The sequence below is a fragment of the Falco rusticolus genome, chromosome 6 (genome assembly GCF_015220075.1).
Source record: "Falco rusticolus isolate bFalRus1 chromosome 6, bFalRus1.pri, whole genome shotgun sequence".
Lineage (NCBI taxonomy): Eukaryota > Metazoa > Chordata > Aves > Falconiformes > Falconidae > Falco > Falco rusticolus.
The window spans coordinates 67793402-67809545 of NC_051192.1; the positions used below are offsets into that span (position 1 = coordinate 67793402).

The following is a 16144-nucleotide window of genomic DNA, read 5'->3' on the forward strand; positions in this document are numbered from 1 at the left end:
GTGGCGCTTAGTTACCGTTCAGGGTTAAACCATGACACCCTGTTAGGTGCACCCAGTGCTGGCAGTCCCCAGTGTCTGACGGGGAGGCTGCTCTGCCTAGCCTAGACAGGAGGTGAGGCTGGCAAGGTGACTTCCATTTGTATCAAATTGGGTTTTGATGACTGCTCTTCCAGTCCACACTGCAGCTCCCGGTTACGAATTTCGGTGGTGCTTTTATGATTCAAGGTAACTTTGTTTCAAAAGTCTCTTTGAAGTTTTCCACCGAATCACAAAGTGATTGAGGTTAGAAAGGGCCTGTAGACATCACCCGGTTCAATCCTCAGGCTCAGGCAGGGCTACAGAAAGCCAGTTGCCCAGGTCCATGTCCAGATGACTTTTGAATACCTCTAAGGATGGGGACTCCACTGCCTTTCCGGGCAAGCTGTTCCAGTGCTCAGTCACTTTCATGGTAAAGAAGTTTCCTGATGTTCAGAGGTAACTGCCTGTGTTTGTGCCAATTGCCTATGCTGCTGCCACTGGGTGCCACTGAAAAGCACCCGGCTCTGTCCTCTTTCCTCCCTCCCTTCAAGTATTTGTAGACGCTGATGAGCCTTTTTTCCCTAGACTCGAACAGTCCCAGCTCTTAGGACAGCTCATAGGAGAGATGCACTAATCTCTTCATCATCCCCATGGCCCTTTCATGGACTCTCTCCAGCATGTCTGTGTCTCTCTCGTACTGAAGAGCTCAGAACTGGACCCAGCACTCCAGGTGTGGCCTCACCAGTGCTGACTAAAGGGGAAGGATCACCCCCCTTGAGCTTGGCAGTACTTTTCCTAACACATCCCAGGATACTGTTTGCCTGCTCTTGCTGCATGGCATGTTGCTGGCTCACGTAAAGCTGTTGAATCAAGCTAATGGTTGTCTTCCTCAATAGTCTTCCTTTTTAATATGATAATTTGGGGCAAACATCCTTCAGGCAGTTTATGTACATAAATATAAATAATATATAAATATATGTATCCACATATGGTATTTACACTCACAATCATATCTTAGCAGGTGGTGTTGTCCAGACCATTTGCTAAGGGTGGCCTTTAAAATCTCCTATAAACTCTTTATTGTTGCTGACACCAACTATAATTTTTCACTCAGAGATTTGCAGGACCCAGCAATTAACCTAGTTCTTTAACCTACTTTAGATTGTTTTGTGAACTTTAATTATAAACTCAATACTAATCCTTTCCAAACAAAAGTCTAGTGTCCCGTAATGGCTAAATAACTAAGATTTCTGTCTGTTCACTGTTAATTACAGCTCTCATCCTAAACCTATGAGCAATACCTGAGGCTTTCAATGCCTCTGCACAATGTACTAGTAAACCTTTTTGATACTTGATATATTTGTTTTTAAAAGCATAGATGTTTGCATCTGCCTAGATTCATTAGTAGTTTTCCATCATTTGGTCTGTTTATCGGTTTTCTCTTACTTCTGCTGCACAAACAGGGTTCCTGTTGTTGCTTAGTTTTCTAGGTTTTATTTAACCAGTGAGAATTCTATTACAGCTTTCATGTAAGCTTACACTTTTTGTGGAGCTTTTATGCCAGCATTATACAACTTCTGTCATCTCTAATGCTGGAAACTCATATGACTTTTAACACTTTGTGTGGCAGTTCCAGTCACTTCTCTCTGTTTCTTTACAGAATACAGAGAAAGTAGAAGTTACTTTCGTAATGTTACGTTGAATGTGCTGCTCATTCAGATTGATTTTTAAATAAAAAAAACCTGTAGCATGCATTCTAAAGGTTGCACAAAAATTTGAGTAAGATAGACTGTTTGGTTTCAAGGAAAAATATATCTACCTAGACGATCACATTTTCATATGGTGTGCTGTGTCCCAGTAGAAGCAATGTTATAACCTTTCAACTTCGAAAGAAACCAGACCCACAGCCCGTTTACCAAAGGAAAGATTTAGCAGAAAGTGCATAATGTATGGACAGTGAAAAACAGGATTACCCTGTCAGTCATCAGTACCCTTGATCAGATGGCTCATTGGCGGTGACAGTTGAGTCACAGGGCTCATTTTTTGCAAACTTTAACATGGTTTAGATGAACCCCAAACCAGCAGTATAGTTTGTGTTAGTTCACTTATAGTTTCTATCGTGCATCATCCTGATTTTGGCTGGGATAGGGTTTTTCTTCCTAGTAGCTAGTATAGTCCTGTGTTTTGGATTTAGGATGAGAGCAGTGTTGAGAACACACTGATGTTTTAGTTGTTGCTGAGCAATGACTTTTCAGCTTCTCATGCTGCCCTGCCAGCTAGTGGGCTGGGGATGCACAAGAAGCTGGGAGGGGACACATCCAGGACAGCTGACCCAAACCAGCCAAAGGGATATTCCATACCATATGATGCCATGTTCAGCGTATAAACTTAGGGGAAAAGCTGACTGGGAGTCCATTCCTCAGGTACAGGCTGGGTGTCAGTCAACTGGTGGCAAGAGACTGTTTTTTATTTCTATAGTGTGATTCTCTGTTGTCGTCTGGGCTTAAACTATGACATAGGTGCACGTGTCCCACAAAATCATGCTAGCTCTCTAATCACAGTCAGCAAATTCTGCAAAGTGGATGTTTAGCAGTCTCACCACTAACCTCAAGCACATGAAACTTATTTCAGGTTTACTGCTGTGTCAAAGGCCAAAAGCAGCACTTTACCATTTTTATAGAATTCTTCTGCAAGCTTCTCGGCATCAGACGCTCAGTGGCTAGGGAGGGAGAGAGTTATCTATGCCAGTAAAATTAAATTTGGGACCCACAGCTGGACTCTACTATTCCGTCTTCTGGCTCAGTTACAGTTTTTGAAAGCATAAAAAGCTGAACGCAAAATGATGTAAAATGCCTGTTCTCTAAAAACCAGTCTTAGAATCAGCCTATGGGTTTACTTTTATTGTATAGGTTCACATAAAACTGTGAAACTAGTAGTTATATCTACTAGTAAATCAAACAGTGTGAAGGTATGGGCCCAAGCACTAGAACTCAGTCACCTATGTGGTTGTGTTGTTAGAAAGCTCCTTGGTGTCATTCTTGCCTAGCACTTTCCCAGATATTTCATAGATGTGGTTTAGGAGTTACTCCAGTATAGAAACCAGTAGGTAGTTCGGATGTGCTCTCCTCTCTGGATGGTGTTTACTAGTATGTATGTGGCCAGTCTATGCCAGTTGGCCTCAAAGGCAAGGAAAGGCCTTGACACTCTTCAATTGATTAATAGAAATGTAGCTTGTGTATCTGTTCTGTAGCAACTTTCTACAGCATGCTTTCATTCTATGGTAAATGTGCTGTAATTAAAGATGGTTTTATCACTCTTCCATTCACTCTCTGGCTGGTACTTCAGCACGCCCAAGAGGCCATAAATTCATTCTAGTTTACACCTCATCAAGTCCTTAATCCATAGCAGTAGTCCTTAGCAAAAAGTTGTTCGTATCATTATGGTACGTAAAGATGAATAAAAATGAAAGAATATTGTGGTCAGAGCAGTTTGTTATCAAGCATACGCCATACCCAGGTATTCTAAAACGTTGAATATGTATGCTGGCTGATGCACTAATTGATCTTCAGCCAAAATTTCTGTATTTCTGCTTTGACCACTGTGTTTGTAGAAGTGTGCTGTGTGTATTCAGATACCAATAATTAAGGATTTTCCACAATGTAATTTGTTTTTATTCCAGTGTGCATACTCATAAATCTCGATGATTTCAGTATCCTATGCTGTATGTAGCACTGTAGCACCATCTTGTGTGAGCTGCAAATGTAGTTTCAGTATATGCATTCAGCAATCTTCACCTTGACTATAACAATTTTATTTAAAACCCTTTTATTTAAAACTGAAATCAGGAAACAAGAAGATGAAATAGCTCCCCCTTATAATATATGTGGTAGATTTCATAACTGCATTAATTTATGTATTTGTGAGGATGATCTGTATAAATATGAGACGTGGGATGCTGCAATCTGGAGGCAATAAATATACATTTTATCTGGTTTATGCTACAAAAATACAGAATTAAAGTACAGAGATTAGAATCTTTGTAAGAAATAAAATGAAACTATAGTATGGGAAAGAGCTGCTAGGGAAAATTAAGTAGGAATTGTTATGAAATAGCTGGCAGGAATAAAACTGGAAAACACTTTTAAATGATAGCAGGTAGCAAATGGGACAAGGACACAGAACTCGATGTTCACAATCAGTTTTACTTTGAGGTTTCTGTATGTTTGGAAAGATACATATGCACAGGGGCAAAACGTAGGAAGGGAAATGCATAAAACAGTCTTGTTCATATGACAGCAAAAAATTGGAGGCTTGATTGACATGCATCAAATGCACTCCTACACTTTATTATCTCTTGTGCACTTCTTTTGTTCCATCTTTTCCTGCTTTAATTTGTATCTAGTTTCCCTTTGGTTTTTTTCCTACTTTTACTGACCCAGTGAGTGTGTGTAAGAGGAATTAAGTCTTACTCTTAATCCATGTTCAGCCATGGAGGAGGTAACTATTACTTGCTGCCATTACTATGAGTCCAGCATATTAAAGTGACGGTGACATGAATGTAATGAAAAGAAGCTCTCACCGTCACTTTTAGCACTTCCAGTCTCTTCTTTTGTGCTGTCAATTATCTAATTTTTCAAGTATATTAACATAGTTTGGGCAGTAATATATATATATGGTAACTAATTCTCCTTGGTTGATTACCCATTTGAACATTTAGGTGATGGAAACGCATATAGTTAAGAACTCAAGGTATAAGAATTTGTAGCAATCATCGTAACTTAAAAAATGCACTTTTAACCATACATGCTGCCTGAATGTGGTACAGGAATAAAACACACTTCCTCGTCCTTTTTATATGCAGCTGAGTCGTGTTTTCATGCCTCAGCACGGAAAGAGTCCTGAGCCACAGTGTTTTCTTACTGTTCTTCAATTAATACTAGGAGTAAAAAGTCAAAGCATCTTTTACTTTTGTGGTTTTTGCTATGATTTCCTCAATCAAAATACCTAGCTTCAAACCACACTTTCCATAGGCACTCATTGTATCACCCAAACTGCATCAAATGCTTGAATTCTTGGGGGAAGATCATGTAATTGCTGAATACTCTGTCAGGTGTCAAAGTACAAAAGATATTTTGAAAAGCTGTATTGCTACCTTTTTTTGGTAGGAGTAACTGGTGGAGGTAAGACCTGATAAACGTGGGTATTCTTGTCTGGGTTTTTTTTTTTTTTTCACATCAAAGAAATAGTGGTGTGTGACTTTAGATCATGTATATAGATATCAGTAGATAGAAACTGTGTGATCAAGGAAGACAGCATTTGACTTCTTTGCAACCAGCACTCTCCCAGCACGTGGCCAAATAATTTTGTATTAATCTTTGATGATTGCTACAAATGCAGATCATGAAGGGAACGAAGAGGCCTGTGGAATGAACATATATATTGACAGATACTGGGGAAAAAATCTGTGCTGTTTATGCGTACTTTTGTAGTCCATTATTCTCTGTCCTGTTTTGGCTACAATTTGTATTTGAGAGGCTTGAGGGACGACGATCTTTTCCTCTTTCTTTTAAAGTGATAAAAGCAACTAGAAGAAAAGTCTGCGGGTTCTATCAATGCTTGTCTCACCATCCTTTCTAGCTCCGTACTTGCAACATGTAGACTAACGAGAGCTTGGGTTTCCCCTTTTGCAACACAGTTTTGGCAGCAAGCAGGCACAGCTAATGCTAAAAGCCTTTAATCTTACATGCTTGAACATTTGTGCAGCCATCATGTCCGTATGAGCCATACATGCTGAAACTTCTCCACCTGACTGTGTAAGCATCTTCATTATTTCCTTTTAAGCAGTCATCCATTGCACCTTCCATTTCTCGCTTTTAGATTCATTCATGCAATAGATTTGTTTTGTAAATCAACATTAAACAAATGCAACTACCTCGCATAGTTCAGACAGTTAAAGAAACTGAGAGCAAACATAGTTGTTAGCAAATTGAAAATACTCACTTGGATTAAAAGTTCAGTAGTAATAAACATTGGCTAAGAAAGTGTCAACAGGAATGGAGACTGGATAATGGTGCCTCAGACTTCAGATGTTTTTGAAACTAGATCAGAAGATTCACGGCATGATTCCAACCTCAGCTAAGGACTGAAAGAGTTATGTAAGAGACTGGCAGAAAAAGAATAAAAGCCATTTGTCTATGTGGTCTGAAATACAACTGCACAAGCCAAGTCACTTCCACTACATCAAAGCATAATCAATTCTTTGCACTAGCATGTTTTGTGTGCTTTGTTTAAAACGCAAGATACAGCAAAATCCTACATGCTGCAAACCCTATGGAAACTGAAGTGCTGTGGATATTATGTATTTTACCACCCTATATCCTGAGTATTGATAAAAAAATTCAATCCCTGCTTTAAGTTTTGCAGTTTCTATAAAGAAACTGTCACAGAGAACACATATCAAAACTAAAACCCAAAAGTGGTTCTGTTAAGCAGTCTTTTAGGGAGCACTTGCGCTTTCCTCAACACACTGCTTTTGTTCCCACTGTCTGTGACCATGTTATGCATCCAGAAAAAAATGCTGATCTTTGGTTGTGTATACACTACTACTTTATTACATAGGCTCTGCTGATAGGGTAGAATTCATATTTCACTTTCTTAAGAATGTAGTGGAAATGGAAGGTTGTTTTTCATCAGCATTTTATATGCTCAGATAAATTATTTTCGTGTCTTTGTTACTGTTTTCTGCTGTCATTTAAGAATATTGTATTTAAGGATTTACTGTATATGCAGTTTAATAACTTCCCTTTTCTTTAATTTCTTTCACTTCAGGTAACTCTTGGAGTAATCCAGTAGAAGTCACAGCACTTTATTCATTTGAAGGACAACAGCCAGGTGACTTGACTTTCAAAGCTGGAGACAAAATCACAGTCACAAGCAAAACAGATTGCCAGTTTGATTGGTGGGAAGGAAGAATAGGAGGACAAACTGGCATCTTTCCAGCCAATTACGTTGCCATAAGTAACAACTAAATTTGTATAGAAGATGTTGAAGCAGTAATATATTTACATTGAAAAATATATTTTAACTTTTCAGATTTTAAGATGAGATTCTTGATCAAGACTATTGTAACACAAAATTAAAATGCGTTAAATGAGTTTAAGTTTCCCTTAAACTTATTTCTTAAATAAACAGTAGGTGATAGTTTATGGTGAGGTTTTATTTCTGAGCAAGTTCCCATATAAAAAGTACTCCAGTTTGTATCTAGTTTCACTTCTGTCTTGCTTATATGGGTTTATTTTTTACATGAGGGACAGATTACAAACAATTTAAAACTAGACATACTGAAAAAATACTGTTTTCTATTAAATTATAAATTATGGTCTCTTTCTATAATAAATACTCTCAGACTTGCTTCAAACCATCTCTGAGTTGGAGTTCTTTACTTTTACTAAATACAGAATTTTTTTGCAGGTATGGCAGAAGAAATTACTTTTATACTTGGTTTTAAAAATCACTTCAGGCATTGCAGTTTTTCTTAGTAACTACTTCAGGTCTGGTCCCTGATGTTTGTCCTTGTTTAGGTGTACAAAGACCTTTTCATAAACAACTGTTTAATAGTTAAGCAGTTCAGCTTCTCTGATAGCTTGTCTTATATTGCTCTCATCTTTGAGGGCATTTGTGGAAGTTTAATATTTAATATTTAATAAAATGCATGAATAGTCCCTCCCAGAAAATATGTAGGCTTATGATGCTCCTGTAGGAACTTGTTCCATAGATGGAAAGCAATATAGAGAAATCTCTGCCTGGTTCACAAGTGAGCTTGCACAAATCTTCATGCTTCTTCCTATGTAAGATTTTTTTAATGTTTACTCTTTAAGAAAAGAGCAATGTAGATTGAATTACAGAGTAATTAGAGTAAATTATTAATGGTAAGATAGGGAAGATACTTGTGGGATATATGTAGTAATAATGTATAGTACTAGCATTCTCAGATTTCAACTTAATTTTTGAGTGTTTTGTAAATCAACTTAATTTTACAGATGCTTATGATACATATGCTTATGCTATGAAAGTTGATGTGAAAAATCAGAGCAGAGGTGAGAATGACACTTGGCATTCTTGAGAACCAGTTTAGCTTCCTTCTCGTTGCTGGGTGTGCTGAATTTGCCTCTTAACATGGAGTTAATGCCAAGGTGATAATTATGCTTCTTCAGTTTCAGCTTTCCCACACTTGAAAATGTATGTTGTTAAGTCCTTGTTTCTTACAACAGTGCCTTGAGTATCAGATGGAAAATCAGTATGGATGATCTTTCCAGCAACAAAGTTGCAGTTCATCTGCTGTTATGATCTACTAGTCTGCCAGATGCTGTTTAAGTTATCCCATCTGAATGGCAAGGTTAAGCCTAGTATAGAGGAGTTACCTTTTTTTAGAAGGTATTTTCCCGCAAGTTGGAAAGACTTGTATAACCTTATGTAGCTGCAGTGGAAGTGTTAATATATGCCTTAAGATGGACTGTTGTAGCATCTGCCAGTTTGAAATGAGAAAGGAAAACCTGCATTTACCTATCTTTCATAAACTGCAGCTATAACTTATTAAGCAAGAAAACACTTAATCATCCAATATCAAGACTCAGTGAACAGGATTAATAATAATACACCCAGAAGCTAGATATGCCACATATTCACAAAGAGTCACTCCTGCATTTATTACACCCTGTTGCTGCACTTTAGTTATTGTCCTGGTTTCAGCTGGGATAGAGTTAATTTTCTTCTTAGAAGCTGGTACAGTGCTGTGTTTCGGATTTGGTACGAGAATAACGTCGGTAGCACATGGCTGGTTGTTACTGGGTAATGTTTATACTAAGCCAAGGACTTAGCAGTTTCTGAGACCTTGCCAGTGGGAGGGCCTGAGGGGCACGGGAAATTGAGAGGGGACACAGCCAGGACAGCTGATCTGAACTAGCCAAAGGGATATTCCATACCATAGAACATCATGTTCCGTATATAAACTGGGGGAAGGTGGGGGGTGTTGACCGAGACCTGTCAGTCGCTGCTCAGGGGCTGGCTGGGCATTAGTCAGCAGGTGGTGAGCATTTGTATTGTGCATCACTTGTTGGGGTTTTTTTCCCTTTTGGATTTTATTCTTCTCTCCCTCTCCCTCCTTTTCATTACTGTTGTTGTTGTTGTTATTGCTATTATCATTATTTTATTTCAATTATTATATTTTTCTTAACTCAAGAGTTTTACCTTTTTCCCCTGATTCTCCTCCCCATCCCACTGGTGGGGGGAGGAGTAAGTGAGCAGCTGCGTGGTACTTAGTTGCCAGCTGGGGTTAAACCACAGCAGTTACGCAGTGCAAGCTGAAGCGTCCACTGGCAGAATTGTGCTGTAGTACTTCATTAGTCATTCTCAGAATGCTGGCTGCTTTTTCTGCTAGTGTACTTGGCTTTATGTATGGTTGTTAAAGCTTCTTAACTCATCTCAAGTGTCTTCTTCCATGAAAATGTCAGAATTTATGAACTTGTACAGTAAAATCTTTTTAGTGTTTATGTAAATTTCTTGGATTGTCTTAGTTGAGTTTGGGGGAAAATGAGAGTTGTCTAATCGAAGTGTTCATGATAGTCTTTAGACTCTGCAGGATAGCGCTGATTAATTACTAAATCCAAGCTGCATTTTGAGGGAGAAATATTAAATGGGAAGTATATCTCATACCTGGAACATTTCTTTCTTCATGAAAATATTCAGTGGATTAGCCTAGTGCAAGAAAAGCCATTGGCTGTCAAAAACAAACCTTCCTGAAGCCCTGCAGAACTCTGCTGCCTGATTCTACATCCCTTTGATGCAGGCTGAATCAACTCATGTCAGTGGGCTTAGGCTAATTCCAAACTTATTACTGCCTTACAGTGTAAGGCAGTCTGCACAAATCTGTAAACGAAGAGGTCTGTAAGCAACAGGCAGTTATACAGCAAGTTCTCTGCAGTGTGTCTACAAGCAAAAAAACCTAGAGATACACAGAGCCCACCCAAGAGACGCTTATGTACTGGTAAGGGAGGTTTTCGTGAAAGTCCATGTACATGTTCCTTTGCTACAGGGTGCCTGGCCCAGATCCAGAAGAAAGCAAAGATATTGAAGATGGTGCCTTTAGCAGAAAGTATTAAATGTGTTTGTAGACCAGTTATGATGTGCCTGGCATCCAGGTGTTAGTGGGGGGTTGCAAGAATAGATGTCTGTAGGGCCAAATCACTGGGTATCTATACTGCAAGAGAAAAAAATGAGGTATAGAGCCATAGGGTGCCCTCAAGGGGGTACTTAGTAAAAGGTACAGATTATGGGCAAAGGACTTCTGCTGTGGTGTTCAGAAGGTTCTGCTCATCATCTTGCTCTTACAAGCAGTTATCTTCAGCATATAAAAGAACTATTTTTTATTGCTGAAGCATAGTTAATCAGACAACGGTGATTTTGATATATATAACACAGGTACTTTATGTATTTATTTCATGACTATATTTTATATATGGCAGCCCAATTTCCTGGAAGTCTTCATAAGCTCTGTTTTGAGCGAAGTAATTCCCGAAGGGTAATAGTTAGGACTGTGTGCTCTGTTTTCAACATCATCAGGTAACGTAATCATAATTCATCTTCACATTAAATGTTTCACCATCCTGAATAGTCAAGGTAGAATTATGTTTTGGAGGAAATATGTCTTACTGTATTATAGGCTTCAAATTTTGAATTTCATGGTGCCCAGAAATAGTTTTTTCTGTTGTATGCCTAAACATTTTTCTCAGGATATGATTCGTGATGGGTCACTGGAGTGGCAGATCAATATTGCAAGGTGCCCTATAAAGAATCTTCTTCTGACCTGTCGAGCTGGTGTGCATTCACTAACATGTACACATACTGATGGCAGGTTTGCAAGAGAGTTTTCTTTCAAGAAAACCCCACGTCTCTGGCCTTTTATAAAATATCAAAAGATTTATTCGTTGCAAGCATTTGAATGCATCTTCCATGCTGTCAGTGTCTATTCACCCTTTCAGAAACTGAGATGCTTGCATAAATGTCAGAGTTGAAAGACAAAAAGAACTAAATCTTACTTTTTTCTCACCCTCAGTGTGAGTTTGGGTCTTGCTTAGTTTCTAGTTGACTCAAAGATACTCCTCATAACAGTTTAGAGGACTAAAGTTTTTTCAAGGTAAACCCAAGATGGTTAAAGCCTTACTATCTATATCCATTTATGATAGCTTTCATTGCTTAAAACTGGAGAAAGATAAAGGGAAGAAGTTAGTCTTGTTCCTCGTTTAACAGTTTCCATAGTCTCTCTAAGCTGTATTTTCCTCTACCCTTATTTTCAAACCTGATTTTGAATTAGTTCCTAAGCTCTGTCCATCACCCGTAGGAAGGTAATTCGGGAGCCTTAGACATGTTAAGGTGATGTAGCTTCTCCAGTGGCCTCAAGTTTGTTCAGTGCATGCAAGCTTTTCCTCGTGAGGCTGGTCACTGCCCAATCCACTGTCATCTAGTTAATTCTGTTTTTCCACAATAAAAGCTTACTGGAGAATATATATTGGTGGTAACAAGACGATCTACCAAGTCTATCCAGCAGGAGTTCAGCTCACAGGAAGATCCTGGTGGAATTCCACAGGAATCTTCTCATCAGCTTTTGGATCGAGACTCTCTTTCCTCCCGTGTTTTATGTGGTTAAAAGTCACGTGACAGTTTAGTTTCTTCAAAAGGCTTGCTACCTGTTTTATAGTGGTATTTATCAAAATTTACATTAGTTGACTACAGGATCTTTTAGTTTTGCAAGGAGGATCCATTTAAAAAAACTCAGGGAAAAAAAACCCCCATAATTATTCAATACACTAAGTTTTACACAATGTTTTTAATGGTGGAACGATACTATATGACAGTTCCACGCTCCACAATTTTGAATATTCAGAATATTTAGGCAATCATCTGTCAACAAGTTATGTAAATAAGAAAAGTGTTCAGCTTTTGATAATGGTACATTTTAAAGTTTATCTTTAAACCATTAAGATAAGCTTAAAACCAAAGTACTCATTTTATCCTGATTCCAGCCAAAGTTACCAAATGCGGGGGGGGGGGGAAAAGGTTTTTTGCTTTCTTACAGCTGTTTTATCAGCTAGTTGTTAAGACAGAGACAGTGTGCAACTGTAATTAGCAAATCTTTCTTCCACATCCATTTTAATTAGTCTCCACTTTAATTAACTATTTAAAATGGTATCTATGCTTTCAGAAATTTAAAAGTTTTGTAAACCTTATTCAGTTTATTCCTAGCATCTCTTTGACAGCTTACATAATTTTTTCCGGTTATGTATGTTTGCAATATTTTTAAGTACATGACCAAAACCACAATTAGAGTGTGTTCGGATTCTGTTCTTTGTAATATCTGGTTTGCAAAAATCTTTTAATTTACTAGTAGTTTAACCTAATCTCATAATTTTAGGAATAACTGTTGTAATAAATATAACTGCAAAACTTTTGATCTGACATTTTCCTTCATTCTTTTTTTTCCCTTGCAGGCCATTGCTGACCAAAAAAATATTTCTGGTAGGTGTAGATGTAAATTTCCATAGTAGCTAGTATCTCCAGCTCTTCAGCAACAAGTAAACATGTAATCCCACTCTCCCTTCTATCAGGCCAAACATTCCCATTTATTGAACCTTCCACCAAAATGTTTCAGGCTGATCTTTCCTGATTAACTGTTATGTTTCGCTCTTATGGTGTGTGCACGCCCGCACGCGGTAGTGGTTATTTTGGATCCATGTTTGGATAAAGACGAGCACAGTCTGACTGAATGTCTTCCTCAGTGATGTTTTGTTCTATTTGCTTTAATAAAGTGGGAGTAGGATGGCAGGCAGAAATTCCTTAGGATTGAGTACTGGCATCTCCTTGAAAAATGACTGAGTTTCCCCTTGAAAAGCTCAATACATTTCTAGAGTAGCTTTAATCATGCTTGCACAAATTTTGAAACCAGATTTTTACAAATTGTGTCAAACTTTACATTCTCAAATCCACATTGCATGTATTTCTACTAATTCTGTGCGTAGTTTATGCCTATAGGATCATAAGGAAGACAAAAAGTCGTTTACATAGCCTTTGCAGTAGATCTTTAAAAGAATCGTTTGATCTAAAGCAAGCTGACCTGCAACTATTTATGTTGATTTATTGTGGGTATTTAGATGCATAGACCTTTTGAAATGCAGACCTTTCTTCTGTGTTACCTAAATATAAACACAGCATCCTACCTATAGGCATCTATTTCTAAAAATTTGGCCAGAATATTTTGAAATCAGATGGTTGTATTATGTTGTATTGAGAATCTAAATATATCCAACACTTCAGTCTAAAAGTTCATGGGAAACCATTTGTGAGTTTTTAATTGGTTCTTGCTCTTAATTGAATTAGAAATACTGCAAAGAAAACCTTTTGGGTCTTTCCCATGCCATAACTAATGTAAGAAAAATAAATAAAAAGAAATAGCAAGCTTCATTCTTTGGAAAAGTTTTTAGTTAACTTCATCTAAAATTAAGTGCAAATAGTTCCTTAAATGTCAGGAGCGTATGAAGTAATGCATGCTAACTCTTAACACTCGGTTGATATCCATGTGTTCTTCTATATCTGCAGTCCATCCTGTAATTCTTTACCTACATCTGTTTTTTTAACAGTAGAAATAAAAATTCCGGTAACTGTAGACTACAGAGGAATTCTACCATCTACATCGTTCAGATGAGTCTTTGCACCTGCCTTTATAAAGCTTATAGGTAGTACCAGCTTTGGAGTTCTCTTCAACATTTTTCAAACCTTTTACCTGGCAAACTTCAAATCCATTTAACATGGAAAAGGCAAATATTCCTAGCATGTGTATTCCTAGCCTTCAGCTTGAGAATTTGTTTTATATAAAAGTCTATATGAGAGGCAGAGAAACAGGCTGGGCAGTGCCTAGAGGAGCTAAACGTAGCTGTCTAGGAGCTGCTTGCTTGTTGAACCTGGGAACACTGTCTGTAGTGGTAATAATGAGCCTGAAGGTCATTTTAAGTATGTGAAGTGTTTCTATAAGCTACCTGAATACAACTGATTCCATTCACAAAAGCAATAATCATAGTCAAAGTGATTTTATTGCTCAAGAATTTTTGAAGCAAATAATTTCCCCTCTGCTCTTCTTCTCTTCCACCTGTGTATCCCTCTCAAGTCTTGCACTATTCCTGTGCTATGCACAGCCTTTAAGTATCTGACTTGGTAAACGCAATGCTCGAGGACTGTATTTGACAGCATCCAGAGCAATTAAACCTAACCTTCCTGTGGCCTGCCTTCAAACATCTGAGTAATGCTAACTACTGTTCCAAAGAGTGAGTTGGGGCCGGGGGGGAGGCAGGGGGATTTATGTGCAAAAAAAGAGAAGAGACTAGGTAACTGGCTTTGGCAGCCTAAATTCTCACGTCACTCCTGTAAATGAAAGTTGTTATTCTGTCAGATCAGATACATGGTGTCACAACAAACTTCATTAAAATTCTGGGTTTCTGAACCTCTGTTTTCACCGTATTTGCAGTGCCTTTTATGCTTTCAGACATATCAATTTTATTTTCCAAATGCAAATGCTAGTCAAATCCTTTTTCTCCAAGGGTTTTAAATCATTTTATACTCACACAATTAAATGTGAGTTATGCCTAGCAGTAAATTTAGAGAATGCTGTTGAGGGAAATGAATAAAGCAACTGGATGCAAAAGTGTTGTTGCTGATCAGCAGTCCCAGCTGCTTGTGAGACCGTTTTGATTACTACAGCATCAAGCCACTTAAATAGGTGCTGTTCTGTAATATTTTATCAACTGCAGAAAATTGGGACAAAATGAACATTTTTTAAGCAGAGGTGATGTCTGTTAAAATAATGGGTTTAATTTCAATTATACATTCTGTGGTGGTCTTTTTTTCTGGAAACTAGATCCGCCCATTACCTTTTAAAACCTGCCTCAGGCTATTACTTGCTCTCAACCTGCTATTCTCTTTAACGTGTCTTGTATTTTAATGTTCCCGGTTTTCTTCTGTCATATTTGATGTCAAAGTTAAGGCCACAGTTAAGCCAGAAACTCAAAACAGCAGTCTTTTATTGTAATTGGTTTCTTGTCAGCCATCAGATTCTTACAAACATGAGCCAGGACAAGCTGCTTTAAGATTTCACAGCCGAAGATTGTATTTGATGTGTTTTGGATCACTTCTTTTGCATATCTGATTTCATGCTTTTCAGACTAACCCCTTGTTCCCTTCTGGCAATGCTGAAAATGCTTGGGCCTGTTCCAGCTGATTTTACATCAGTGGGATTCTTTTGGTAGCTTGAGGTAGACTTTAAATGTTAAATGGTGCTACATTTACTTAAAAACTGCGTTACTCTGCTGACTTGACTAGGAGCCAGGCTGAGCTTACATTACAGTGTTAAGACAGAGATTATGGATGTATTTATATGCCTCTGAAAACAATTCAGTCAGTATTTTCTTCATGGGCATCACACTCAAGCAATACATACTCTTAGTGTAGTTTTCCAGTAGCTCACATTCCTAGCAGAAAGGATACTGACTTTGCATCAGTCCATGCTAAGTATTTTTTTTCCTATATTACCATCTGTGTGTTCTTCTGGTCAGTTACTTCTGTATTTAAACAGCCACCGCATACATCTCATGTTTTTTAAGCCAATTACAAGTGAAGCTCTGAAGCAGCCCTGACCTTCTTTGCAGATTCCTGTGTGGGTTGCCAGCATCTTTTCCTGTAGATGCCTTGGAGTCTGGTCATGCACATGGCAGCCAAAGGAAAGAGCCTGTCTTTCTGAAGATCCCAGATCACAATTGCTCTTTGGATAGCATAAAGAACAATTTGCTATAGAAAAGGTAAAATCCTCTAGCTATTTCCTTGTTTTGCTTTATCAAGGTTTGGAACATCACCTTAGCTTAAGTTAGGGTATTTCATGATGTCAAGAACTTTCCTTTTGTAGCAAGGCTTTTTCTTGTGATACACAGAAGTCCCCTTCTGTAGAGTAGCACCCATTACCACGCTGCTGATAAATGCAAAAAAACAACCAAAAGTGGAGGGGAAGGATATTCAGCATCAACGACACATC

At 38.1% G+C, this 16144-nt stretch overlaps 1 protein-coding gene across 2 annotated transcripts in view; it reads left to right on the plus strand.

Annotated features, from left to right (window-relative positions):
- The window catches only part of SH3YL1 (SH3 and SYLF domain containing 1), a 50265-nt gene extending 42827 nt beyond the window's left edge, over positions 1-7438 (plus strand). For both annotated transcript variants that reach the window (XM_037393062.1, XM_037393061.1), the window contains exon 10: positions 6847-7438. In XM_037393062.1, the coding sequence (XP_037248959.1) occupies positions 6847-7046 (200 nt within the window). In that variant the 3' untranslated portion in view covers positions 7047-7438. The remainder of the gene's footprint in view (positions 1-6846) is intronic.
- Positions 7439-16144: the final 8706 nt, after the last annotated feature.